Source organism: Cyclopterus lumpus, chromosome 12 (assembly GCF_009769545.1).
Source record: "Cyclopterus lumpus isolate fCycLum1 chromosome 12, fCycLum1.pri, whole genome shotgun sequence".
NCBI classification, from domain to species: Eukaryota; Metazoa; Chordata; class Actinopteri; order Perciformes; family Cyclopteridae; genus Cyclopterus; species Cyclopterus lumpus.
Window position 1 is genome coordinate 11,742,127 of NC_046977.1, and position 27,176 is coordinate 11,769,302.

Sequence of the window (27,176 nt, forward strand, 5' to 3'; positions counted from 1 at the left end):
TATAGTTACTAGTATCAGAAGTTTATTGTGACTTAAATACACATGACACAGTTGTCTGAAGAGATGTGCTTTTAAGTATTGTATTCAAGTTTAAGAAATACACACAGTACAATTCAGGAAACATTCTTTAGTACATTTGAAGGGCAAGTTATCATTTCTGTAGCTTTTAACACGGTGAAACCTTCTGAAGACGCGAGTGCAAAAACACCGAACTGCAGAGCCACTTTGAATGCTGCGATATCTTTGAACAATAACCCTGTACAAACTTTGCTGAAAATGTTTTAGGTTACTACAGTTTTTCAATCAAGTTTTCAGTTGTCAAGTCACATTAAATGGCAAATATCAATATACATTTATATACTTTGTCATAACAAGGAGCGCCTGGTTGAAATGGAAACATTGTATTTCAGAGGCAACGTAATTAAGACTTAAGGTGGTTAAAAGAAGCGGTTACAAAATGATGGTTTGATTAAGAAATTCAAAATATTCTATATAATAAGCGTGGTTTATAAATTAGATATGTGGTCCATATTCAGTAAAAGTATCTACAAACTACATTCACTGAGCCATTTGTCATCTTTAAAAAAGCAGCAAAGAGTCCTTTAGTGCAAAAGTGAACTTACAGTCATTTGTATAACATGCAACAATTCCCTTTAATAATAACCCATTGCACAATAAACAGTCCCAAGTTCTGCATGCATTTGTGATGCGTGGGCAAAAAGCCCATGCAATATTGTTGTCAAAGGATTTTTTTAGGGCAAAAGCAGGAAAGTCTCCTTTAGCTCAAAATGTCTTATTGCTTGGGCCCATTCATTTTATCGTCGCTGCCATCGACTAAGAAAATAAATCATGATTGCGATTTACAAAACCTAAAAATAAAAACAATTAAAATAAAAACAATTATATTGTAATCTACAGTTAAAGACCTTGACATTTGATTCAGTGAAATCTTCTGGCTTTAAAAGGCACATTGTTTAATAAAGAGACCATCTTTAAATTCTAACGATTAATATTGGAAAGATTGCACGCAAACCTCCTGAGAGTTACCCAAACTAATTCCAGCGACATAGTGGCAATGGTGGCGTTCTCTCCAACAATATCTGCAATCTTACTTTCACTTCCTGACAAACTGCATGAGCTTGGTCCTCCTTATGAACATTCACAATATATATTACGCAGATGGCACTCCTCTTGTTTCACAGAAAGGTGCAGCTGATTGAGTGGTTTCAGGGAATAAAGGTTAATTCACCCTTCTCGCCAGCATCTGTTCAGGCTTTCTATGCAACTTTCTGTTTGACGGGGGAGAGTTTTCTGTGGAGGAAAGCCTCGACGTGCGGCCAGATCTTGTTGGTTTCTGTCCCGGAGAAGATCTCCAGTACGCCTTTGCTCCTGGAAGGGCAGAGAAAATCCAAAATCAGATCTTACTACGCAAACTCCTATTCCAATATTACACAGAAACTAAAATATGTGCACGATCCATTCACAGTTTTTAATGTGCAGAGAACTGTGAACACTCCCTTAAGATACTTTGTACAGCAAATACGTAGTTGTTCATCCTTTCAAGTGAACACTCGTCCATTTCTATTCCCAGTCTGTGGGCTACTAGCCTGTACTTCTTCAAATGATGAACAGCCTTACACACTGTGGTAAAGATATGTGGGACACTAGCTAAGCTCATCCCTGTGGCACAGAGTGATATGTTTTCCTGCCTAATTAGGCCAGAAAAAGGAATTATGATGAATGTACAAACTGGGTCAAAGGCCTCGTATTTGTACTTTGTGTTATTTTTCCTTGCTTGGGTTATTGATTCTGGTAAACTTTCAAGATAGAAAACTATATCAAAATAAATGTTTGTATTATATTTAATTAGAAAAACATTAGTGTTTTCACTCATTAGCTTGTCCTCTTGGTTCTTTAGCAATTTTTTTTCAATCATGTCAAGTAAGTATGAGGACTGTGTCGGGAGGACAAGGCAAGGGGTCAAGGTTCAGTGGCATTTGCTTAATGTCTTTTACTTAAGTCATTAATGAGGAGTTCACTTCAGTGAGATATTAAACCAACCTCGGCTCATTTTTCTTTTAGGTTCTGTGTCTAGGGCTGCATAATAGGTCACTGTAACAAGCAACGTCTGAACAAAACAGACAAAAATAGGTAGAGGTCTATTTTGATGCATCTGTACCTGTAGTACTCTAAGACGGGCTCAGTCTGGGTTTGATAGGCCTTCAGTCTCCGCGTGACCGTCTCTGGCATGTCATCGTCCCTCTGGACCAGAGGCTCCCCCGTCACATCATCGAAACCCTGAGGGAAACACATTCACTCCTGTTAATGCTGACTTAATTAGTTAAAAACTACAATTGTACAGCATGCTGTAACAGTACTTTTTAAACGCACGTTTTTTTTTGGAAGCTGCAAATGGATGGATGCTGTATAATAAAGAGGAAATACCAGCTGAGCCAGAGTTGCTTAATAAAGGCTCGAGGCACAGTAACTTCCAGCTATTGTACTCGTCCACAACCGAAGGATTTATGCAGCACAAACACAGACACGGCCCGGGGCCGAGAATGTAAACACCGCTCAAGACACGTAGATGTTGCCTTTTCTTTCAAACCAGTCGTCCAAAAGAGGAGACACAAGGTCGATAGTAGCGACGCTGAATAATGTAAAAAATACATTTATTGGGTTGCTTTGTGTTAACAACATTTCAACATGTGAGATGTCATCTCTATGTTGCCATTGAATACACGTTGACAAACGTAAACCAGAATAGCACTTGGTCATTAGATAATTATCTCAAACAGTCGCATGACCTATGAACACACCACATCTTTTACGGCCACATGCCGGCCAAAGCCACAGGCCTGTTTCACAGCAGACATTTCCCCTTGTCACAGTAAGGAATGCACAGGTGTTACAAATAACATTAACGATGGTTCTGCTCTGTTCAAGTGTCCCAGTGAGTCACGGCAGCGAGCCAGCATGGACAGTACCAGGAGCCTGAAAGAGAAGCAGCTGAATGGAATTAACTCATCATCAATTTTATAATTTACACCCGTGTCATGTAACAATGTGGTGGGAAAGGTCTAAAATCACACAAAGTGGATTTCTGTCTTCTGTATCATTTATATAACATTTGTGAATAAAAACTAAAAACACAAAGTACAGCTGAAGTATTAGACGTATACATTTTCTGACTTGCTAGAGATCGCCAAAGTCAGTAGGTTTCACCATCTGGAGGACATGTTCGGCACTAAATTTCCCTCGAAATCCATTCAGTAGTTGTTGGACCGACCAACAGACCAACATTGCCATCTCTACAGCCACTAGCATGACTGAAACAGGTGTATGGAACTTACTTAATTAGAAGGACGAGAAGCAAAGTGTGCAAATATCTCAACACTACTTTAACCACAAAGAATAGGGGTCATAGTAATAACTTGAGGTACATCATGACCACCTGCATCCCTTCATACTATCAGTCTACTACCCGTGTGTGGATTTAAGCAGATGACAATATATTATATTATGTCGTGAAACATGCAGAGACTTGATTCTTCTGTTTACATGCACAGGCCCTGAGGAGCACTTTGAGGTGCATTCATGCCTCAAACTATTCAAGTTGTTCTGAGTGCTTAAGTCAGATCTCTGGTACAAGACATACCTGATGAAATGACCTCTAAGTGTGTTCACTGTTTTAAGGGTAGGTGACAGCTGCTTCAAGAACTAGAAGAAACACTGCCATTCTTTTAAAAACACTTGACCTTCATTCCACTTATTAAGTCTGTTTCTTTTCCTTGTTCTCTCTCCAACTTGGAGAGAGAACAAGGACTGTGAGGAGTGGACTGAAGCCAATGATTAACTCTTCCAGACTGTGCAGGAAATCTAGCAGGAACACGCTTCAAGTCACTGCCACAGTGAGAACATGTGACCACAAGCACTTTAGCTATAAATCATCCAGCAGTTACACACAAACAGGCAGAGTCATTTATATACCTGAACTCTGCCTCTCTCTCTCTCTATATCTATATCTATATATATCTATATATATATATATATATATATATATATATATATATATATATATATATATATATATATATATATATATATATATATATATATAAATAAAGGAGTTATAGGTGAGAAGGGTTGTACTTACAGAGACTTTAGGAGGGTTGAAATCAATGTTGTAGACTCTGCCGCTGGGAAAGTGAGTCCAGCGTGAGGTGAGCCTCTGTTTGATGGTCTGGAATGGTACATTGAGGTTGATGACTGTGTCCACGTTGTAGGCGTCATCCAGAGCTTCTGACTGGGAAACGGTACGAGGGAAACCTGGTTGAGATGGTAAAGCAAGGCAAAAGTTAGACAGAAGAAAGAAGGTGATACATAACTATACCAAAATCCCATCATGCAGTTGGGTTCATCAATAAAGCTCAGCGGATATGATCGATCATACCATCAATCAGCCAGCTGCTCTGATCCATCGCTCTCAGGTCGCTCAGGATGAGACGAGACATTACGTCATCGGGTACCAGCTGACCCTGATCAATAGAGGACTTCATCAACAGGCCAAGCTCTGACACACACACACACACACACACACACACACACGCACACACACGCAGAGATAAAAAGAGGAGATAAAACATTTGTATGATTTTAGCTGCTTCAACCCTGGCAGTGTTTGCAGTGAGTCCCTCATAGTAAATACTTCTATATTGTCAAGTATTTAACGCCACAGAACTGTAGTTTATCGGGGGGAAAATAACCAAAGATTTACAGACTAATATGTAATGCTGGATAACAGAAATATGTATAAAATAGTGCACAAAAAGGTTTGGGCTTCTTGGGTTTGAATATCTAACAATAGTCATCATACAATCAAGCTGCACAAGCAAAAGAAAAATCAGCTGTAAAGCTACTTAATGGAATATTTTACAGGATAATGGATAATAGAGGTTCAGTTATGAGACAAGCTGAAGAAATGAATTTCCTGCAGCCTTGCGTAAATGACCTGAATATGCTAATATACTGCTGTGATGTAACCATAAAAAAGAGCAATGGGTAAAACACAAGTCACATGCAGCAACTAGAATTTAACAAGGACATTAATAAGTACAGCAATGACTGTTATTCTGTGTTGTGTATGTGACAAACAGGGACTACTGAATGAGTTGCTGTTTCCTTTGTTTGTTTAGTACATATGATAAATGAAGATGGCAGTATGCACTGAACCCAGAACTAGGTGTTTGGAAAGCAAATGCATTGTTCCCAGTTCATCAAGGCAACTATTGGCAAAGTAAGGAGGACTCTGCTCCTGATACGCCTAATCAGTCCATTTAAAAGATTGCGATAGTGTTCATTTGCAGTGGACACACCCAAACAGGCATTTCTGATGTTCAGTTTGAGTTGTGAGGAGTTTAGTCAGGCGCCCTCGAGAAGTGAAAGGTCACCGGTTCAGTTCGAAGGACTGTTTCAAAAGATTTCAGCTGGGGAAGTCAATAAGACAAACTGCTTTGACTGCTGAACTGCTCCAGTGGAGCCGCTCAGCTGAACAATCAAACTGAGGAGCTGGAAAATGTCTGCAAGTGCACGATTAAGCGGCCGTGATGCGGCGGGGAAAGCAGACACTCCAAACCCCACTGTAACCTTGCCTTTCTGCTTCGACCCACAGCTGTAAAAACACACCTCTCCCTCCTTAGTCCCTCCTCTCAAGGAACAAAGGTGCAACCCTCCTTTATCTTTAGCTCTCTTTATCTTCCTCCAAGGTGATATTGAGGGGCAGTGGGGCCCTCCTTCCTGACCTCAGGTAATGTGTCAGGCGGTTGAAGTGTTTCCAGTATATACAGAAAAAACAACATTGTGTGTAACCCTGCAAGTCAGTTTGACCTTGGATCATGAGAACACAGATGCTCAGATTCACAGTCACAGCAAGACAGGAAATCAAACAGGAACCTTATCAGTCCAGGAGAAAAAAAACGTTAGTGACTTTATCTTACACAGACAGAGAGAGAGAAAGAGAGAGAGAGAGAGAGAGAGAGAGAGAGAGAGAGAGAGAGAGAGAGATGCATACATCTTGTGTGTAATAATCAGCTTATATTTAGTTTTGAGCATGATAATAAATTGTGTAAATAAACAGCATATATATCAAAAAAGCAATGTTGTGTTAAACGTGTAACATCTGAAGTTGCAGCGTTGTGTTTTAATTCACATCGACGCTGGTAAAGACAGGACGGTATCTTACCGGTTTGGGCATTGATGTTGGCTCTCAAAATGTCCCCACTAGAAATGTGTTTCAGTCCAAAAGTTTGGGTAATGCGCGCAGACACTGTTCCTTTGCCCGACCCCGGAGGTCCCATGATGACAGCACGAAAAATCCGCTGAAGAACCATCTCTGCACGAGTATTTGTTCAGAGTGTGTGTTTAGCTCCAGAATAGCCGTATGCTTCCCATGAACCCTCTCTGGATGCTCTGCCGACGCTGGACCGGAGACGACTAAGTGCGCAACGAAAAGTGGGCGCGTCTTTCGCACTCTCGACTTTTATTTAACGCCACAAGGAAGAGGAAGAGGAAGAGGAATCCAACAAGCAGTGTCGTGGCAGCGGGGCCAGCTGAGGATCCGCACCGTAAAGAGCTCCTTTGTCAGGCGTGTTGACACACACTTCCTCACCAATGTCACTGTTTACTGACAATGTACACTATTCAGTGTATGTCCGAGCTATATAGCACGGTTATGTAATTGATCTACCGAGGGGGGAAAGCTTGTTGACACGGTTGCGGTGACTAATCCCTGCAGTCTTAATCCCCTCCGTGAACAGACCTGCAGACAGGCTGGGTTGAATAACAACCAGTCTGCTCGCTCTATTCAGCCTCTAAATCAAAAGAAAGGAGGTGTTTTGGGGGGGGCGAGATGTAATCATTGTGTGTCTGTGTATTCAAAGCAATCTCCGGTTTACTTTGATGTGCTTACAGTCTGCGTTAAAAGAAGAAAAAAAGATGATAGAGATCATCCGTGCAAATTATGGCGGTAACCCATTTGTTTACATTTTTGATGACGTTGTGTGGCTTTAAGACCCAAAGCTATCGTCAAGCCACTCCCACCGTGTTTTAATGAATGGTTAACTGGCGCCATATAGTGGCGGAAAGCAGCGAGTACCCTTAAAAAAAAGGGAAAAAAGTCCTTTTTGTCCCTCCTGCTTTTCCGTATCTTCGCCTCCCACCAACTTCTTCCTGGACAAACACACGTGGATTTCCACTGACTCCAGGCAGAAACAATAACATGGCAAGCCAGGGGCTCGCCTACGACGGCTGCAATTTCTTCAGACAGAGGCTAGTTTTATCCACACTCAGTGGGAAGCGTGTTAAAATCTCAAACATACGGTCCAAAGACGACAACCCGGGGCTGCGCGGTGAGTTGCATCTTCACCATGCATGTGGCGTCGCAGTTAGCTCGGCGGCTAACGTGCTAGCTGTTACGCAGTTGGGAGTGTGTTTTCATCACAGGGCGTCGGATGTGGGGAAGCCATGCGGCAGGAGTGTAGATGTGAGATGCATTATATCTTACCTAACTGTACAAAGTCATGCTTGTCGAGAGCATTGAACCAGTGTGTGCGGACGTGTGCCTCGTTATTTAGAGTGACTTGTAGCACATGTGAGTGAGGCTGATGAGTTCCCACAGGACCTAATCCACTTGTTTACATCCATATGTTTTAAAATAACGCATTAGTTTGTTCTAACCAACTTGTTGATATTTCAAAGTTTTGACAGACTTTGCTGAATGGAAGAAAACATGTCTTTAATCCTCAGATTCAGCAGTTGGAAGATGTTTGGTAGACTAATTGAATACATTTCTTCTGTGTCTTTTCCAGATTTTGAGGCCAGTTTCATAAGACTGTTAGACAAAGTGACCAATGGCTCCAAAATAGAGATTAACCAAACAGGTGAGTGTTAAATTAGGACAATACTGTTTACTGCCAGAGGATTGTTGAGCTTTCAGGGTTGATCAACACCAGCAGACTGACTAAGACGGACATCTTGGATATGAATAACAGGATTTCAGCAGAAGTTGTTTAGTGTTTTCTGTATTTCTGTTCTTTCACAATTATTTTACATCTCATGTGTACTCTTTGCATGTTGTGTTGGGTGTAGTAATGTTCAGCTTCATTACAGCAAAACTGTAAAGTACCACATACTACGTTATGGACTCACACTCGGTCCCTGTGTGTCTGTCCTCACAAGGAACTGTGTTATTCTACATGCCCGGCTTGTTGCATGGCGGCTCTGTTGAACACGACTGTAACATGCAGCGCTCGGTTGGCTACTATCTTGAGGCCCTGCTCATGCTGGCTCCATTCATGAAGACCTCTCTAAAGGCCACACTGAGGGGCGTCACCAACGACCACACTGACCCGACGGTGAGGACACTCATGCATGCACCTGATTACCTTCTAACTATTTATTTTTTACTTGGTAAATTTCGCACCTTCTGATTTGATATGGACTCAAATAGCTTGTGTCCACTGGGCGAAGCTGAAGCATGCCTCTGCAAAGAAACCTGTCAACTTCTTTAAACATTTAATTTATGGGTACCTCCCACATGATCACTGCTCTTAGTCTAGTGCACATATCCTTTCATGCAATTATGTCTGTGCAGATCAACAATGTTGGTGTCTCCACAGGCTGTGCACGTCTGAGGTGGAGTTTTTGAGCAAATAGATAATGGGTCGCATTCAGGTTTTTGAATAAATCAAGACGTTTGTATACCGTCTTAAAATGTTCACAGTTTCTGGTTTACATTATATTTACAAATGCAATTTGTTCTCTTCGTTGTGAGTGACACCCATTTTTGCCCCAGAGTTTGTTTGCATGTTTTAACATGTTATAGCATCATTATGGTTGTGTGTATAATGTTAAAAGCACAGACAAGAAAGAAGAAGTATTGGGGATTCTGGAGAGGGGATGTCACGGAAAAATAATTGCTGCTGTGATGGGAAACGGTACAATGAAGATGTAGAAGCATGTTTTAAGGAGCTTAACACTCTGTCTCCTGCAGATTGACATGCTTAAGTCCACAGCCCTCCCTCTGATGAAGAAGTTTGGCATTGATGGAGAGGGCTTTGATCTCAAGGTGAGGACATGATGATGGTGGTCTGTTGATAAGCATGGTGTCATGTTATACATTCAAATCTAGTGATGCAACTTTAGACAATCCATCTCTTGTCTCGCTCTCTGTTGCTGCTACCTCAGGTGGTGAAGAGGGGTATGGCGCCTGGTGGGGGAGGAGAAGTATTTTTCTCATGTCCTGTCCGCAGGACCATCAGACCAGTGCAGCTGACTGACCCAGGAAAGATTAAGAGGATCAGAGGAGTGGCGTATCCTTCTCATGCTCAGTCAATTACACGCCTTTTCAGTCCTGTTGTATTTTGTTGTCTAATCTACCAATTACTCATGTCATAAATAAGGATATTGTGATAATATTTTTAAGCCCAAAGTGATGGCTTCAGACGTCAAATTTCTTCTCAAAGCAAATCCTCACATTGAGTTGCTAATTGACATCTGTTGTTCTAGTATCTATCCCATCATGAATATCGGAAACTAAACTTTATGGTTTCTCAAGTTTGTGCCCCTTTCAGCTTTAAGTTGAACTGACTGTCATATGAGTTTTCAACGGTCCTTGACCATCTCAACCCAGATATTCAGTTCGAGTTTCTCCTCAGATGGCCAACAGGATAGTGGATTCAACCAGGAGTGTCCTCAACCAGTTCATTCCAGACATTTACATCTACACCGACCACATGAAAGGAGCCAACTCTGGCAAGTGAGTATCAACATTCATTTTTAAAAAGGGCCGTCACTTGTTGCTCAAAACAAATTATGTTTAGAGGTTGTACTCACTTTATTCATGACTTTTCAGTCCTCAGACCATCATTAGGTACACTTCAAACTGCACTGACACCATAGCATACTGGTTATATGTAAACATAGCCTGGGAATAACACTCTTACTGCATTTATTAGTGATGTGCCAATTATCCCAGCATATTCGGCGATAGACACAAAGTAATTTATGTTGGGTGACTGCAGGTCTCCAGGTTTCGGTCTCACCCTGGTAGCAGAGACGCTGAATGGCTCCTTCCTCAGTGCTGAGATGTCGTCCACGCCGCAGGGGCAGGGAGACCCCATGCTACCAGAGGACCTCGGCAGGAACTGTGCCAAACTGCTTTTGGAGGAGGTGCATCGGGTAAGTGCTGAAAAAAACCATTCGATACTTTCCACACACACTCATCATGTTAGTGCTTTTGGGGAGTTGTCCATTCAAGCAAAGCTCCAGATGTTAGTCATTTTAGCCTGGGCTCCAATATATTGTGGTCTGTAAGTGAAAGTAATTGTGAGGGTGAGTGGGTCACTACCTTTTAGCAGACAGCATGCTTGGATGGTCCACCCTCACTTTGTGTAGGGTTACAACATTGGTTCATTTGAGTCTGTAGGTTCATCTTTGTCAAAGGTCCTCCATCGCTTAAAGGGATAGTTTGGTTTTTTTAAGTGAGGTTGTATGAAGTTCTCATCCTACTTGCAGTATATGGACAGCATTTGGGGGCCTGCCATCCGCCATCTACTGCAGGTAACGAACTGTGGATAAGTAACTCATACAACCCCGCTTAAAAACAGGGCAACTTTAAGACCAACGTTTTTGTCTTAGTTTTAACGGCTGCAGTTTAAAATACCATCTATTAGTAGAGGCCGGCAAAACAAACTTGGAACAATCTGATGGGGATGTGATCTTATTTTATTGTCCCAGTCTGGGCTCACTTAATCTCTAAGTGCTATCTTGTGAAATAAAGGTTAAATATAGAGACTGTGTGCGTGTGCGTGTGCGTGTGCGTGTGTGTGTGTTACTTCAGGCAACTCTTTCTTCACCTTACTGATCTACAAAGCAACTGCCATTCAAAATTCCACGCATGTCCTGTTTTATTTGCCTAATTTAAGCCATTTTGGTAACCTGCCTGTATTCCTCTCTCAAAGGTCTGATTTACAGATTACATCCAATGCTAATTTATTATTGGATATGTTTGAAGGGATATATTTTCTTCAAATGCTGAGCAGCCTCTTCCATGTAATATACAGATTTCACAGTGAAACTTTATCTGTTGCCTCTTGTGCGGTTTTGATTTTCCACCTGGAAGATTGCACTATTATGACTCTGCTTCAGTTCAGCTCACTCAAGTAAAGTTTTTAGAACATCTCCATCATCACTGGAGGATGCTATCAGGTCTTCATTGCCATGCACACAGCAGCTGGAGCATCAGTTTTCAGCTTGACCCCAGACAAATCAAAATTCTTGGGGAATGCCTGACATCGACGGTCAAGGGCGCATTAGAGTCGGAGCATGCAATACTGACACTGCCCTTGTTTGCCAGCATTCTCCGGTAATGACCCTAGTCTGGAATTCAACTGAGAAACGGTTTATGGGCATAACCTCGATGTAAAAAAACACAACTAAATGGCATTTCCATTCAAATAAAATGGGTTGGTCACCCACTTCCATCTATTGCAGGCTATAGCCTGATGACTTAAGCCATCATGGACATCTGTCTATGTTGGAAAAGTTAGTCTTTAGAAGAGGCTACTTCTGATTTATTGTTCCCAGTGACACTTTAGTTACTTGGCACTTTTTCACAATGTTTTGCTGAGCCAGAAGAGGCTGAAGACAACCCACACATAAACAATTTCATTATAAAATAAAAAGAATGAAAGTGCCATTATGAATTAAAAACGGACATTTGAAACAACATAAATTTAAATCACAGATATGCCTGTGCGGAGGTCAAAGGTCAGTGATCGGTTCAGCAGTTAAGGGACGCGTCAGCTCAAGAGTGATTGTCCGAACAAGCTCGATGAATGCGGATTCCTTGACGGGTCGTTTGAGGCATGATAAAAGTTACACATGTTTCCATATATTTCTGCCGGTGTAGTGTTTCCCCAGGCGGGACTTACAGTAGTAGCTGTAAGACTAACTTACTTGTCTGCAAGTAAAAACATATACAGGCAAAAATAATGTCACATAGTCAGAGGAAAAGAGCCCACCTCATCAGAATTGGTACAATTAGATCCAGTGATTGTGTGACTTCAGTTTGTCTCCACATCTTCCTCTCAGGGGAGCCATGTGAGTCCAGTTAGCTGATTAACTCTGACACAGGAATATTGTTGGACGCATCCAAGTGGGTAGCTAACGTTTCTCTCGAGCAGCCGCAGAGGGTGGACTGAAAAGGTTTTGTTACTCTTTCTTTTTTTTTTATACAGCTGCTGATAGAAAAGGTAGATTCACCGGTTCAGTGACTGCACAGTATTTGAATAACTGCTGATTTTAATACCCTAACTGTAGCAAAAGGACAGTTTGAGCCTGTGCTGGAGTAGTTCATTTTTTAAACCCAGAAAGTAAAAGAGATTAGCTGGAGTAGCATTAAAGGTCATCTGCCCTCTGTATTGTGCGTCTTGTTTGTTTAATGGTTAATCAGTACCGTCTTCTTGTAGTAAACCAACGCTACATAATCGACATTTTGTTTTTGGACGCAACATCAACACAGGACAGGAGCTGATGTGAGTGGCTGCGCGTATTTTTATGTTGAGAGTTTTGTCATGTAATCCAAGTATTTCTGTTTATTGTTCTCAATATACTCAAAACATCTCAGCATGTGGTTTTTCTATTAATGTAAAAGCGTTTGTTCAATGTTAAACTAACAAATACAAAATGTGGATATCTCCTTAATTAGCTTATTTCACCCTGTTTGCATCCACTCGGTTTTATTTCAGTGTGTTTTATAGGTTATAATACTTGAGTTTGTCTGCACCTAGTTTCTTTCCCCTGTGTGATTGCTTGAAAGGGGGTTGCCACTTGCTCGAAGGATTCAAGGGACTTTTCCATGAGAGCCTCGTGGCCTGTTGGCGGCTGCTGGCCTCTTGGGAGACTGTCTATTTCTCATATTTTACTGAAATTAAGCCAAAAAGGTGGGAAACCAGAAACTTCCTGGAAAATAGAAGTCGTTTGAACTTCTGTAGCCCAGAACAACACAAAAGGGTCAAGTTGACACAACACTTAATAGTCAACTAAATGTGCTCTCAAAGGAGGTTTTATCCAACTATGATGACCCATTTTCCACACTTTAAAATTGGTAATGTTTCTACAGGAGGCAAATTGTGATTGGTAAAAATGTCTTCGATGTAGAAATATGAAACATTCCAGATGGATGCGCTTGACAGAATGGAGTAAAATGGCGGAAATAATTTGTGACGGAGGTGTAGGTTTTTGTAAGGTTGTATAGTTGAAGTATTTAAGGATTTTTACAGCATACCAAGTTTGATCAAACTCATTCACTGAGATGGAATGCAGTGGGCAAAAGCTCTGCCTCATTGGCAGGAAAGGCAATAAAAACTGTCGCCATTTTGGTCATTTTCCTGCTGTCGCACTACAAGAAACTGATTTTGTTTGTTTTATCTTACTATAAACTAATGGCATTCACAGAATGGGCAACCAATGTAATATGTATTTGGCTTATACCATGTTCCCTGGGTGTCTGGTAGTCTTCATACAGGCTGGGCAATAATAACACATGACATGTGATCACTTGGTTACAGAGAGTGGATCCTCTGTCCTCTAAATGTCTCAGATGTTGAAGAAGGGGGATGGGTCCATGGCAACAGACTAGAAGGTCAGAGGGGGCAGGACAATGCAGCATTATTAAAGAAAAAGAAGAGAAGAATATGTTGTAGAGAAATGACTCTAAACCTAACTATGCTATGCAAGTGTAGAAGGCTATCAGTGTTGGACCTGAGATAATCAATTCCCTCTCCAGGGGTCGCCGAGTCCTTTTCAAACAGCCCCGCCTCCATGACGTATATTTCTGTGTTTTTGTTGTTGAAACTCATCGACCCTCTCTCTGTTTTAGGGTGGCTGCGTGGATTCATCCAATCAAAGCCTGACGCTGCTCTTGATGACCCTTGGCCAACAGGACGTCTCTAAGGTTCTGCTCGGACCCCTCTCTCCATACACGTAAGTCATCACTCAATAATACACGTATTAAGTTACTACACCGATGCACTTATTTATTCTTCTACTTGGGAAGTGACTATTTTATTTCTACAGCAGTATTTTATTTCTGCTGTAGAGCATGAAATGGACAAATAAACAGGCAAAAAATACACTTCATTCATTGTTTCTTTAATGGATTTTCACTAAGAAATACCACAATTTGCTAAAAGTTCTAACTAATTTGAACCCAAATTAAATGTCCCGTGCTCGTTTCTTGCTGCAAACACATTGAGTTCCGCAGTTCACAAGATTGGATTTGTGTATTGCATTGATTGTTCTCTTACTGCTGTATTCCCCATAAAAAGGTTTTATGGGGAATTTATTTGTGATAAAGAAATGGGGGAATTGTTTTAATTGTGTAACAGGCAGAAAAATAACAAAACTCTGTTAGTCAATGGACTTTGGATCGCTTTTTTTTTTTTGGCAAATTGTTGACGTGCTTTTGCATGCGCGTATTATCATGGGACTTGGCCAGCTGTGCCCATGTCTGGTGTCCGCACATGATGAATTAATAGATTTATAATAAAATGTTTGTATGTAATTTGTAAGCAAATAGAAAACCAACTGAATACAAAGTTGATTTCAGACATCTGAATCATCACGAATGTGGAGACAACTATGAACTGTCCATTTTCAGTTATCATGGTACCGGTGCTGTGTCCATCTCAAGTACAGTACTATGATAACTGAAGATTGGCAGTGCCATCACAATGCTCTCCTCATTACTCAGGTAATGCTGAATTTTCTGAAGACCAATGAAATCAAGTTTACATGTTTGCATTGTTTTTATTCCTATAAATTGGAATATTTTACTTTTTAGACATCCTAGCTTTAATATTTGAAGGTGAGGTTCATGAGATAACGGACTGATGGCCTTCGATGGTAACCTACGTCATTTGAAGCACACAGCATGGAATAGACCGAGGACACTAATATTTGTTGACAGGACTATTTCATCCAACTTGGTGCATGCCTATCCTTCATATCTCCCATTTTTGACTTTCTTCCCCCTCTCTCCCCCCACCGTCTCTACAGAATCGAGTTCCTTCGACACATTAAAGATTTCTTCCAGATCATGTTCAAGATCGAGGTGCAGAAGCCTTCAGAAGACAAAAGGAAAGGGGGGGACAAGGTCTTGATGACCTGTGTAGGAGTCGGTTATAGCAACATAAACAAAACCCTGAAATAAAATAAGTATTTTTGTATAAACATGTCTTGTATCTCAGTTCACCAACATCAAATAGAGTATTAATTATATTTATTTTTGTGAAAGTTAGGACATTTAATTATTTGCGTTAGTCACATGGAATACAAACATTTTTATAAATTCAAAAATGCATTCAACAACATTTTCATGTCTGCACTTCTTAAATTTGTGTGTTAATCAGTCTGCACGGTCTGGTTGAACTTGACTGGAATTCCACATTCATAAGCATTTCTACATGGGTATTTCAAATGTAATGTATAATACTATTGGAAAGTGACCGGTGGTCCTCTTCTTGCTGCGACTCTTCCCACCACATGTTGCTCATCACTGGAGTTGGAAGCAGTTAGTCGTCTTGGCCACATAGACGCTTGAGGGTGTCGCCATAACTGCCCGAAACTTCAGACTACACAAACAAAGAGGTGGGGGGAGAAAGAGGAAATTATGTTTTAAGACTTATCTTCTGATGTTAACCCAACAATTGTCCAACTTTCTCAAAACAAGATTGCATGACATTTAAACATTTCTGTCGAGGTGCATGTGTGATTTCATGTCTCTGGGCGTGTGCACCGACCTCTAACGCGGAGTAGATGGAAGATCCAAACAGCTTCTTATACTCTGCTCTGATGTCCAGCAGGTCTATCTCTGAGCGACTGACCATTATCCTGGTCAGAGTGGACTCTGTGGTCCCTGCACCCTGGACAAAGGAACATTGGGGAAAGAAGCAAAAAGGCACAAATTGGCCCGTGTGTATAGATGCATCATCGTGCAGTAACGGCTGCTTCTGTCTGTGCTGTCACATGGTTTCGAGCCTGTTGACACAGTTCAGCCAGTGGTGCACGTTTAGTCAAAGGCCACAATAAAACAAGCTTAGCATTCCTTTCCACACCACTGGAGACAAATACAAATGTCTGCTGTGGCTAAAAAGGACGGGATGCAGCCAGACAATATGTGGCTTTAAAGGGCCCTTATGATACAGATGCAGTTTACCTTCATGCTCCGGAAAAGCCTCTCAGCCAGGTATGCAGGAACATTCTTCACACACTTAACTAGACAAAAGAAAAACAAGGTTAAGAAGTTGAATGGATCACTATTCAACGTGAGGGTCAGAAATGGGCAGACAGTATGACTCATTATTCTCACCAACAGCCACCAGTAGACTCTCCATGCTTCCAGACATCTCGCTCTCAATGCTCTCCTGTAGAGTCTTCTTACTAATATTCTTGTACTCTACCAGAGCTGCCGAAACACAACAATACAACTGTTGAAGATCAGATGTCGGCAAACATAACATTTATTTAATGAATTTAGATTGTCAGCTATACTAGCGGCAGTGCTCTGAGGATGGTAATGTCAGTCCACCATCTTTGTTTCATGTCGTGAAAATGTGAGTGTACCCCACCGACTTTGGGGATCCACAGTCTTTCTTTTATCTAGCGCCACCATGAGGTAGACATGTTTATCTTTTAGTGAAATATCAAGAAACGTATTGGGATGGATTGACAATTAGATTTTTCCTCTTTCCGGGGTCAAATCAAACTTTTAGTTTGTCCAATGCTTTTGTTTGTTACCAAAAACCTTTAAAATCAGTGACAGCTGTGCTTTGTGTATAGAGCTGATCAGCAAATGTAAGCATGCTAAAGGTAAGATGGTGAGCCCGGTCGACATTGTACATGATAAACATCGGAATGTCAGAATTGTCTTTGTGACCATGTAAGCATGCTGACATCGGCATTGCGCTCAAACGACCATTGTAAAACCTCAGAGAGCCGCTAACATGGCTGCACACGGGTCTGTTTTATTTCATTAGCATCCACAGAACAAACGTGTAGGGGTGAACTCACTCTGTCGAAGCTGGGGAATACTCCTGTGGCACAAGACGTCAATAAATGTCCCCTCGTCAGTTCCCCACTTCTTCTCCCCTGCTTCATACAGGGCCTGGGGGGGGAATAAGGGGGATGTTTGAAAAATACGTAGCTTAAGAATATACATGTGCATTGTATCATATGAAAAGTGTTAATTTCATGTTGAGGGTAGAACAAACAGCAAGAGGGCTGCTTCAGGGTGTGCGGTGCCCATTCATTTTTCTAAAGTCAAGCAAAGAATGTCAAACTAACACGGCACCTTCAGATCTGTCAAAGTAACTAAACTGTTCTGTAGTGAATATACCTTAGCATCTGCTTTAGCTTTGGCAGTATCCACATTGGTGCTCTCGTCCCTCTTCCCCTGTGAGGAGGACCAGAAAAACATGAAGTTTGTAATGCGTAGAAGTGATCCATTATTATTCATTTATATCTACAATTCAGATTTTCTTCCCCCCCCCCCCCCCGCAGTGTAGGTTGACTTTTTTGCATTACGTTTTTTGAAGATGGGATAGAAACGTTTACACCCATCTAGCTACAATAAATCGAATGCTTTAGGTCTGATTCTGACGAGTTGAGAATGTGGTCACTGTTTTAATGTAACGTACCTCAGCCAAGATGAGCAATGCTTTGCCATAATCTCCAGATACCTCCGACTGCAGATCATGAATCAGCAATTTTCCAGTTTCTTGAATGAAATGGCACAAAATAACCAATTTCACAACAATCTAGACACATCGTGAACATTTGCCAACTGTTTCACAATAATCTGAGTTTCTGTATACGAGCACTTACTCGCGAGGTATGCTTCAGACAAGGCCTTGATCTGTCTGTTGGATCTCGAGGCAAAGATTTCTGTCAGCGTACTCTCGGTGGTCCCGGCTCCCTGTATGCAAATCACCAGTGAATGGTAACAGAGTGAAACATGATCGCATTAAGTATAATTATGCATAAAGTCTGTTTAAACAAATGAAACTTGAAATACTGGTGTCTTTGCTCTGGTTGAAACCTTTTGGTTTGGTTTATTTGAACAATGACGCACCAGCAGGCCAATACACACTCTGCTTTGAGTCAGGTTCATGTCATCTTAAAGTCAATCCAACACCATCTCACCTTGATGGCTTTGATGACTTCCTGACAGTCGTAGATGTCAGGAGCGGTTACCAGAGCGACCAACACATCCTCAAAGTCTCCGTGGGTGTCGCCCTCCAGGTCAGCTGCTAATTTCTGATGGAGGAAGGTTCATGCGCCATATTTTTCTCTGTCTTTGTTACAACACTCAGAATCGAAATTTAAAAGTCCATTTATATACCCTGCCTGTGGCTTTCTCGTAGGCCTTGGCAATAAGCTGACGCTGAGCATTACTTCTTTGGGTCAACACCTCAATTAGTGTCTTTTCCGTCGTACCTATAGAGAAGAGATACACAACGGGCTTACCACTTACACTGCACTATACAAACTAGCAGACGTATTCAGTAAAATATGACAAGTCCTTTACATGTTGGTCTGATGTAGCAGAGTACCGATAGTGGTGACTCATTAACTTACCAACGCCCTCTATGGCTTTCCTTAGTGCAGACACATCTTCTTCCACTTTGAAGTTGGCCTTGTCCTTCACAGTTCCTCTTGCACTGGACTGAGGAACACAGAAACACATCCACCCAGTCACCATCCATTCAAGCCATTGCATCTCATGCATGAATAATAAATCATCATCTTAGGAACTAAAAGGTAAGAGTGTGTTTGACTTACTTTCACAGTAAGGGAGGAGGGGGAGTCTAAGAGTAGGTCCAAGTCGTCCTTCAACACAAGTCAACAAATATGCTTTCATTATCAAGTGTATTTTCTGTTGAAGGCCTACAATCTCATTTGCATACAACTACTCACCCAGACAGACATTGTTGTGGTTGAAGTCTCAAACTGGGGAGATGTAAAAGCTCACAGTATCAGTATCATGTATTTCTTCAGCACTAGAGTTCAGCTACGGATTCACCTTCATCCTCTGACTTCGGGTAAAATAAACACATTATTTCTAAATATAGTCGTATGAATCCGTTTTAACTACGTGAACGACCAAGTCTTCATACTCGTGTGGACACGTGTACGTGACTAGAACTGCAGAAAATTAAAAACACAACATTGTAACGTCGACCGCTGCAGACCGATAAGCAAAGCATAACAAATAAAAAAAGAAACACGAAACACACACAGAGAATAAATACGTGTCAATCCACACAGACTGTGATCACAAGTCAGACAAACCGTTTTCTTACCTGAGTGAGGGGACTGGAGTGATGTCACAGGAGGAATTTCACGCGGTCCCGAAATCGCCACACCTTTCAGAGAAGTTGAAAATGGGCAACGCCCTTTTATTAGCTGGAGGAAGTTGAACCACAGAGACGTTTCTTTCATAAACTCCTCCTTTCTGATGCGCAGTAGCTGTTCTGCCCGTGACGTCTACACACTCTCAAGTGGAGGTTGGGGGGAAATGCGCCTGTTCTCTGCAACGCGACTCCATCGCGCAACAATCTGCCCACTTCATCTCCAGAAGGCATTAGATTCCATGAGGCTCCGCGTCCCGTTTTTGTTTGTTTGTTTTATAGTTTCGTTGACAAAACGAAAATACAGAAACACCATGTTTCTCAGTTTTTAAAACAACGAAAAAACACAACCCATTTTTCGTCTGAATCCCAAAACATTCAAAGCAGAGCAGGTGCCCGGAAATACGAGTCTGTCAAAAATAAAAGCAAAGGCAATAGAAGGATCGTAGGAAAGACGTGTTTATTTACATGATGCAAAACACATACACAGGTAACATTAGAGGATGACTACAGTTGACTACTGGCGGTGTAATATTCATGTAACGTTTACACAGCAATAATCAAGTTTCAATCGTTGCATTGTTTAATGCAACACAGTTCATAATAAAGTTTAATCAAAGTAGTTTTTGTGTGCAGAGTTGTTGCTGTTAGCACTTATTTAGTTTACCATTTTATTGTGCTGTTTCTTATGGAAGCCCATTTCTGCCAGAGAAAAGAAAAAAATAATAAGAAAAATGTAGCTGATAATAAAAATATCCCCATGGTAAGTCATAATTAGGAGATTGGCCTCATTCAATATTTATTTATTAGTCACTTTTCCAGTGACACATATGGACAAAGCAGACCAGCTCAAAGCCACAGCAGATCCAGGAGAGGAAGAAGAAGTCAAAGACTCTCCATGAATTGGAATACCAGAGTGATTACGATATGTGTTGTGAGGAGTTCGTAGACAAGGGCCAGAAGGTTGATGGTTCATAAGCTGTTTGCAATCTGCAACCTCACTGCCAGACACTGCATTTGTTTGGGAGCAGAATTTCTTTCCATGTATATTTATTCATGTGTAAGTAAATGCGTGTGTTGTTTTTATGTTTAATTAGAGTTTCTTCTATTTTTTGACTGAGTTTTATTTTGATTACAATGCTTTACATATATAAAAATAGGTTCTGTGAACCCTGTTTCCTGACCGTCTCTGCGTCTGGTTCTAATCATCTTCTGTTCCCACCCATGACAAACTAGCTTTATTGATTCTGCAAATCTTTTTGCTTTAATGTGTAACTTAAGTTTGGTCTATTATTTAAGTATTAACCATCACATTAATTACATATAGCAAGTTTCAACGGGGCTGCACCGTGGTGTAGTGGCTAGCACTGTCGCCTCACAACAAGAGGGGCCTAGGTGTGGAGTTTGCATGTTCTCCCCATGTCAGCGTGGGTTCCCTTCGGGTTCTCCGGCTTCCTCGGACTCGACATTGCCCGTAGGTGTGAATGTGAGTGTGACTGGTTGTCTGTCTCTATATGTGCCATAGCAACCCAAAAAGGATAAGCGGTTCGGATAATGGATTGGACAGCACTTTTCATTGAAAGCAGAATAAAACAGAATCTAACTCGAGCATCATAGAACCTTACAAACTAAAATTTACAAAATAAACTCTGACATCTAGTGGCGGTCCTGTGTCAGCTTGGCACTTTCAATTAACTATTCAATTAAATTCAAATGAGTTTGTCTAGGCCAAAATCACATTTTACAAATTTGCCTCAGAGGGCCTTCACAATCTGTACACATACGACCTTTGACCCTCACATCAGTTCAGGAAAAACTCTGCCCAAAAAAACTTTTAACAGTGAGAAAAAGGTAAGAACCCTTCGAGAGAGGAACAGAGAAGTACAATATATGTCATGTGTACAGAATGAACAACATGACAGAGTTACAGCACATTCAATGAAAATGACAGAAATGATTCATATGATGAGTATGCATGATGAAAAACTTACAACTACCAATAATTACAGCAACAGTGGATATAGTAGAATACTAATGATAATAAAAGCAGTAAGGGTATGCAAATAGCAATGAAACTAATAATAATAATAATGATAATAGCAGTAGGTGTGGTGCAGGACCAGGGTCCAGATATAACCACAATCCATGTAAACCATGGTTGCAGTCGTCTGACACCGAGTGGTGGCAAGTCTCTGACTAGTAGTGGCAAGTCTCTGACTAGTAGTGGCACACTCTCTAATTGCTAAAGGAAATATTCCGAAATGCCACAAACAACTCAAACATCAATTAAAGAATTCCCAAAATATCACATTCATATTTCGCCACCAGTGAGCTATGTTCTGTGTTTCACTCAAATCATTCCGGACGTTCATGAGTAGGATTATAATCTGCGTGTATCGGATCCTACACTTCACGACTGACGGCACATTTCTGAATCAATTCTCATAGCTACATGTTCATCTTATTTATTTATTTTCTTGCAAGAATGGGCTTTCATACTTCTCATACCCCCCCCCCCCCTTCCATTTGACTCCACCCACGTTGAACGCGTGTCTCAGTTATCTACAATGGATACTGCGCCCTAAGTTTAGCCTGCCAGGGGATCTTCTTTCTGTCTGGACAATAACTCGACATACATTACTTGTCCAACTGCAACTTTAAGCATGAACCAAATCTAAACATTCAATAGCCAACCACCCCAAGAGTGTCACATGCTGAACGGGAGAGTTCACGTTATCCTACGTGGGAATAAAGCGTCCCTTAAATGTGAGACTCAGGGCAAATTTAACCCTTTTTAACTGATCAGTCCGGGTAGCAAATTCGCCTGTCTGTTCTTTGACAGCTCGGTACTCGACGTCAGGGTACTGTATGGTAGCAGTGATACTTGACGACGTGTCATTGACCATTTAACTGTATGACAGTCATTTGAAAGTTCAAGTCAACCATTTATTTTTAGCCAAAAATATTTGTTGCTTTATTTCTGTATTTAGCTGTTAAGCTAATGCTAGTTAGCTAAGAGGGCGAACTTGCAACTTGTTATCGTTAGCTAGCAACATGGACCCTCCCAACCCTGTTGTGGCTAGCAAGCGTTAGATACACTGTCTTTAGATTGTCCAGGTACCTACATATTTGTCGTAACATTTTTTCACTTTTATTGATTTAACAAGACGCGTGCAGTTAAATCTAGTCAGTGTTTCGTGGTCAGTCTTTGTTATCGAGATTCAGCGGTAGCAAGTTGCCTCTATTGTTGACACGGATACGGTCAGCTGAAGTGCACTATGGGCATTTTGTGGTCTTAACAGTACTGGATCAGCTACACAACAACTACAGTGGACATACATGGAAATGGGGTCTGGGAGGAAGCTAACAAGAACTCTGCAGCCGACTCATACCTGACTGAGGATGATCGGGGCTTTGAAGGAGGACAGCTGTGCCTGCTGGACTGTTTGACTGTGTGGGCGTTGGAGTAAGGACCGCAGTTTGTTTGTCCATATTACAAGTCTACTTGAGGAGAAAAGGAAATAAACTGTTTTGGGATCTGGTCCACACTTCTGGCACTGGGATGTTGCTGAGGACCTTACTGATCACCAGTCTTCTTGGCTGGGCGAAATGTCAAGAGAGCCAGAGCATGACACCAGAAGAGAAGACTGTTATCAGGTAAACAACTATCTAGAGACATAAATATATATAATGCTGTTTAGATGTGTTTGTGACAACTTTTACAGTGGCATTAATATTGTTTCCTTTTTTTGCAGGGACCAGATTATTGAAATGTTTGACCATGCTTACGGCAGTTACATGGTAAGGTGTTCACTTTTATGTACGTTTAAAAAAACAAAACTGTATTTGTAAGAGGGAAGTTATGAAAAGTTGAAGAGGTCAAAACTCTAGCAAGACTTGAAGTATATAAAACAAATTTATTGTGAGACTAGCACGTGTTGGCATTTGGCATTTTTCAGGGTCATCTGGTTAAGAAAAGCTTTAATCAGTGGCTGGACCAAGGCCTCAGGGCAGTTGGATTTGTTTTAGTGGGGTTGTGCAGAAAGCAATCATGCATGATTTAGTTGCAGCTGCAGTATCGGACTGGTGTAACAGATGCCATCAGAACATTATATGATCCATGGTGGTCCTAATAATATTGATTCAACTCTTGTCAGTGATGAGATCCGTTCCAGGAGTTGGGATTCTCCTCTCGGAAAGCAAGCAGTGAGAGTGAACAGCAAGAGATGATTGGGTCGTTGGTAGCTAGACTCATTCAGTGGCTCAGAGTTTTAAATGTAAGCTGCATCTGAAATGTTGGCCAATATTGTTTTTAAAATGAACACACATTTTTAATAAGGATCTCTGAAATTATTTTTTGAAATAATTAAGACAAAGATATTTAAGGTTAAAATACTGCTCAGTGCTCACTGGTGTAGAAACTATGCAAAGCAAATGCAATTTCCCCTTTACTATTTCTTGGTTGTGCTGTAGTCTTCAGACCTCCGCTCCATAATTAATTCAGGGCATCTAATTGGAAGAACATTGTGTGTGAAAAAACTACAGTTCCACTAGTGATCCAGCTCTTGTGTTGTGTGAGGTATTCCGCTTCAGGCTGCTAGTTTCCGTTCCCTCCTCGAGAATTTTCAAGCCTCCACCTTTCCTTAATGACACCTTTTTTGCTAAATGAAGCTTGAAGACAGTAACTGTTGTTTGTGTTGCAGAAATATGCCTATCCAGCAGATGAGCTTATGCCTCTAAGCTGCAGGGGGAGAGTCCGTGGCCAGGAGCCCAATAGAGGGGACATAGATGACTCCTTGGGGAAGTAAGTTCAGTTAAATTTCCTCAAACAAACAAGTCATGTATTTTTTATTTATCAGTTGAAACCAAAGTTGTACGCACACTTTTCTAATCTAATATTTACAATAACTGGCTTCGAGTGCTTTGTGTTTTAAGAGCATTGCTTCATAAAACTTTGACACAGTTGCTTTTTAAACTCCTAATTTGCTGAGTGTAAAAATGAAACTACATTACATAAACATTTGCTTGATTCTGTCCAGTTGTTTTATACATTATATATTTTGCCTGCTTTCAAAATTCCCTCTTCACTGAGAATGTTACAATATAGTAATATAATCAAAGAAGAAAAATACACCTATGCATTTGCTGCAATTTTGCATCCAACTCTTTGTTAATTATAGGATATCCTAATTTAAACTGCTCATCTGAAGGTATTATGTGAGTCCTAGTGTCATATCACTATCCATGCTATACTATAAAATAAAGCATTACATTTATATTTGTTTGGACATTTTATTTCATTACAAAAAATACTTTAAACTAAATATGGTGCTTTGGATTTACAATAGAATGCATTTATATTTTGCATTATATTTATGATTAAAATATATATTTTATTATTGAAAAACCTTGATGCAGTTTTTCTATTTTGTGATACATAACTAAATCAACATCCAGATACATTTGCATTGGAGCAAATATGCAAGTGAATGGAGATTTAATACACAATGTGATATTTATGTAATTGATGTATTTTTCATTTTTAAAGAAAGACAATTATTTAAAAAATTGTATAATACTGTGCTGCTCCAAACATACTGAATTCAACACCGAGTAGATGCTCCAGTTTTATAGGAATACATGAATTAATGCACATTTAGGTCAATTTAATTTACAAGAAGGCAATAAGTGACATACTTGCAGTGCAATACATCATTTATGCACCATGCATGTTGCATAATGTAATGTTACTGCAAATGCAACATATTTTACATTTAATAGTCTGTGGTTCATTAATATGAAACTGGATTAATGATGAAGTGGGACATCAGCTCCACCCCGCTGTGCCAGAGACTCTCTTCATAATGTGTCGTCCATCTTTTCTGTAGGTTTTCCCTCACACTGATTGACACCCTTGATACCCTGGTGGTGAGTTATTCCTCTGTTTACAAGAATAAAAGTAGTTTTAACAGCTTTTGTTTCTGAGTCTGTTTTGTCACCTTTCTTTTGATTTTTCTGGGGTTTTTTCACTTTTTTTTAAAGTAGATTTATTCGTTCCTGTGTGTGTGTGTGTGTGTGTGTGTTCAGGTGTTAAACAAGCTTGATGAGTTTGAGGACGCAGTGAGGAAGGCCATGACAGATGTACGTCTTGACAACGATGTGGTGGTGTCTGTGTTTGAGACCAACATCAGAGTTTTAGGGTATGAAACATGTCTCTTTTATGTTTATTTACTTTGTAAAAGTATGCACGTTTTAATAGATTAATCATTTAAATAAATAAAAATTCTGAATGTAGAATTATTCCACATCCCAGCGTATTGCTAATACTAGATCTAAGTATTTCAACCGTTCAAAAGCAACCTTTCTATTTTAAATGTTGTTTGTTTAAATGAAAATCTTTCTTTTCTTCATTTAATTCTCCCCAGAGGGCTTTTGGGAGCCCACGTGATGGCCGACCTGCTACGGCAGCGCGGGGAGAGGATGCTGTGGTATCGGGATGAGCTCTTACACATGGCCAAAGAGCTGGGCTATCGATTACTGCCTGCCTTTAACACCACAAGTGGCCTTCCCTACCCTAAGGTATTTCTTGTTTTATTCTTTAATACCACAGGGCCTATTTTAGATGTGTTATAAGCAGAAGGAACAGACAGTTGACTGACCAATCTTATCAAGGATTGCCCTGGAATTGAACTCAATGTATTGATAGAGAATAGTTCCTCCACAGTCAGTGCACCACAGAGGAACTAATGAACAACATAGTATTTATTTTAGTAAATAACTAGAAATGATTTGAGCTGAGTGTATTTCTAGCACCTAAAGTAGATAAGATAAATGTGTCTTTTTTTCTTTTTTGGTTACCAGGTGAATCTGCGGTATGGAGTTCTAAACCCACTTTCACGCACGGGCACTGAATCGGACACCTGCACAGCATGTGCTGGAACAATGATCCTGGAGTTTGCTGCTCTCAGCAGACTGTCAGGAGATTCTGTTTTTGAGGTATTATCTCCGTACGCCACTCTAGAGATAGGGCTCTTAACATTGATCTCTTTGCAGTACAGCCTTATTGTGAAATTACTGAGCTACAAGAGTGGAATACAGTCATTTTCGCAGAAATTATTGCTGGCTATAACTGATACCTGTTGTTGAAAGATGAAATCATGTAAGGATGATGTAACTGTTTTTCCAGAAACATCTTAAGGATATACTACTTGTTGTTACTGTTTGATAGGAACATGCAAGGAAGGCTCTGGATGTCCTCTGGCAGAGGAGACAGAGGGGAAGTGACTTGGTGGGGACCGTCATCAATATCCATAATGAGGAATGGGTCAGGAGAGGTGAGGCAAAACTTTGGCATAGACAACAGATTAAAACTGAACCCACACATAGCACACTGATACTTCATAATTACCTGTATAGTACAAACATATTCCACAGTTTTTTTACATGAACCATATGATACTAATCTTCTCACTTCTGTGTCTGCAGAGAGTGGAGTTGGTGCTGGTATCGACTCGTACTATGAATATCTGATGAAGGCTTACATTCTTCTCGGAGACAATGTTTTTCTTGAGAGGTTCAACATTGTAAGTCCTCTATCACTGTAAGCCTGCATATAAATCTATATGCTGTATTGTCCCCCCTGTTGCAACATACAGTAATTGGCCATTGTGTTCATATTGTGATTGTGGGTTGAAGTGTTTGCCAATA

At 40.6% G+C, this 27,176-nt stretch overlaps 4 protein-coding genes across 10 annotated transcripts in view; 2 read left to right on the top strand and 2 right to left on the bottom strand.

Annotated features, from left to right (window-relative positions):
- Positions 1 to 6,812, bottom strand: ak3 (adenylate kinase 3). The gene is made up of 5 exons (XM_034547507.1): positions 6,242 to 6,812; positions 4,454 to 4,573; positions 4,157 to 4,329; positions 2,180 to 2,298; positions 1 to 1,389 (listed from the first exon to the last, which is right to left on the bottom strand). The coding sequence occupies exons 1-5, from the start codon at positions 6,387 to 6,389 to the stop codon at positions 1,278 to 1,280; spliced, it is 672 nt and encodes a 223-aa protein (XP_034403398.1). The 5' UTR covers positions 6,390 to 6,812; the 3' UTR covers positions 1 to 1,277.
- On the top strand, positions 6,598 to 15,431 carry rcl1 (RNA terminal phosphate cyclase-like 1). 4 transcript variants are annotated; one of them, XM_034547504.1, is made up of 9 exons: positions 6,598 to 6,643; positions 7,866 to 7,937; positions 8,236 to 8,411; positions 9,050 to 9,124; positions 9,244 to 9,368; positions 9,689 to 9,814; positions 10,080 to 10,236; positions 13,940 to 14,043; positions 15,118 to 15,431. In XM_034547504.1, exons 3-9 carry the CDS (start codon positions 8,253 to 8,255, stop codon positions 15,269 to 15,271), a joined length of 900 nt encoding a protein of 299 aa, XP_034403395.1. In that variant the 5' UTR covers positions 6,598 to 6,643; positions 7,866 to 7,937; positions 8,236 to 8,252; the 3' UTR covers positions 15,272 to 15,431. The 4 variants fall into 4 exon arrangements, with proteins under 4 accessions (XP_034403395.1, XP_034403392.1, XP_034403394.1 ...); XM_034547501.1 differs by lacking the exon at positions 6,598 to 6,643 and adding an exon at positions 7,157 to 7,406; XM_034547503.1 differs by lacking the exon at positions 6,598 to 6,643 and adding an exon at positions 7,464 to 7,540.
- Positions 15,324 to 19,569, bottom strand: anxa3b (annexin A3b). Of its 2 annotated transcripts, none has more exons than XM_034547505.1 (14): positions 19,422 to 19,569; positions 19,036 to 19,068; positions 18,901 to 18,948; positions 18,697 to 18,784; positions 18,461 to 18,555; positions 18,262 to 18,375; positions 17,944 to 18,034; positions 17,757 to 17,836; positions 17,456 to 17,512; positions 17,131 to 17,224; positions 16,430 to 16,525; positions 16,277 to 16,335; positions 15,861 to 15,983; positions 15,324 to 15,692 (listed from the first exon to the last, which is right to left on the bottom strand). In XM_034547505.1, the coding sequence occupies exons 2-14, from the start codon at positions 19,045 to 19,047 to the stop codon at positions 15,633 to 15,635; spliced, it is 1,017 nt and encodes a 338-aa protein (XP_034403396.1). In that variant the 5' UTR covers positions 19,048 to 19,068; positions 19,422 to 19,569; the 3' UTR covers positions 15,324 to 15,632. The 2 variants fall into 2 exon arrangements, with proteins under 2 accessions (XP_034403396.1, XP_034403397.1); XM_034547506.1 differs by having other exon boundaries at positions 19,036 to 19,154; positions 19,422 to 19,562.
- si:ch211-282j22.3 (ER degradation-enhancing alpha-mannosidase-like protein 3) overlaps positions 18,677 to 27,176 on the top strand; it is a 15,068-nt gene continuing 6,568 nt past the window's right edge. For 2 of the 3 annotated variants that reach the window (XM_034547497.1, XM_034547500.1), the window contains exons 1-9: positions 22,107 to 23,126; positions 23,225 to 23,270; positions 24,173 to 24,273; positions 25,358 to 25,397; positions 25,557 to 25,669; positions 25,895 to 26,048; positions 26,331 to 26,465; positions 26,698 to 26,803; positions 26,955 to 27,052. In XM_034547497.1, coding sequence (XP_034403388.1) covers positions 23,032 to 23,126; positions 23,225 to 23,270; positions 24,173 to 24,273; positions 25,358 to 25,397; positions 25,557 to 25,669; positions 25,895 to 26,048; positions 26,331 to 26,465; positions 26,698 to 26,803; positions 26,955 to 27,052 — 888 coding nt within the window. In that variant the 5' untranslated portion in view covers positions 22,107 to 23,031. Of the gene's footprint in view, positions 18,880 to 22,106; positions 23,127 to 23,224; positions 23,271 to 24,172; positions 24,274 to 25,357; positions 25,398 to 25,556; positions 25,670 to 25,894; positions 26,049 to 26,330; positions 26,466 to 26,697; positions 26,804 to 26,954; positions 27,053 to 27,176 lie in introns of those variants that run through there. The other variant, XM_034547498.1, reaches the window with a different exon arrangement.

What these genes read in the sequence shown, in the direction of transcription:
- ak3 (XM_034547507.1), bottom strand. Translation starts at nt 6,389, where the DNA reads ATGGTTCTTCAGCGGATTTTTCGTGCTGTCATCATGGGACCTCCGGGG. An exon ending in CAACATCAATGCCCAAACCG is followed by an intron (nt 4,574 to 6,241) that starts GTAAGATACCGT and finishes TGTGTGTGTCAG; the next exon opens with AGCTTGGCCTGTTGATGAAG. An exon ending in GAGCAGCTGGCTGATTGATG is followed by an intron (nt 4,330 to 4,453) that starts GTATGATCGATC and finishes CATCTCAACCAG; the next exon opens with GTTTCCCTCGTACCGTTTCC.
- rcl1 (XM_034547501.1), top strand. Translation starts at nt 7,277, where the DNA reads ATGGCAAGCCAGGGGCTCGCCTACGACGGCTGCAATTTCTTCAGACAG. An exon ending in AATAGAGATTAACCAAACAG is followed by an intron (nt 7,938 to 8,235) that starts GTGAGTGTTAAA and finishes TGTCCTCACAAG; the next exon opens with GAACTGTGTTATTCTACATG. An exon ending in ACGACCACACTGACCCGACG is followed by an intron (nt 8,412 to 9,049) that starts GTGAGGACACTC and finishes TGTCTCCTGCAG; the next exon opens with ATTGACATGCTTAAGTCCAC.
- anxa3b (XM_034547505.1), bottom strand. An exon ending in AAGTCATCAAAGCCATCAAG is followed by an intron (nt 18,035 to 18,261) that starts GTGAGATGGTGT and finishes ATTTGCATACAG; the next exon opens with GGAGCCGGGACCACCGAGAG. An exon ending in AAGCTAAAGCAGATGCTAAG is followed by an intron (nt 17,225 to 17,455) that starts GTATATTCACTA and finishes TTCCCCCCCCAG; the next exon opens with GCCCTGTATGAAGCAGGGGA.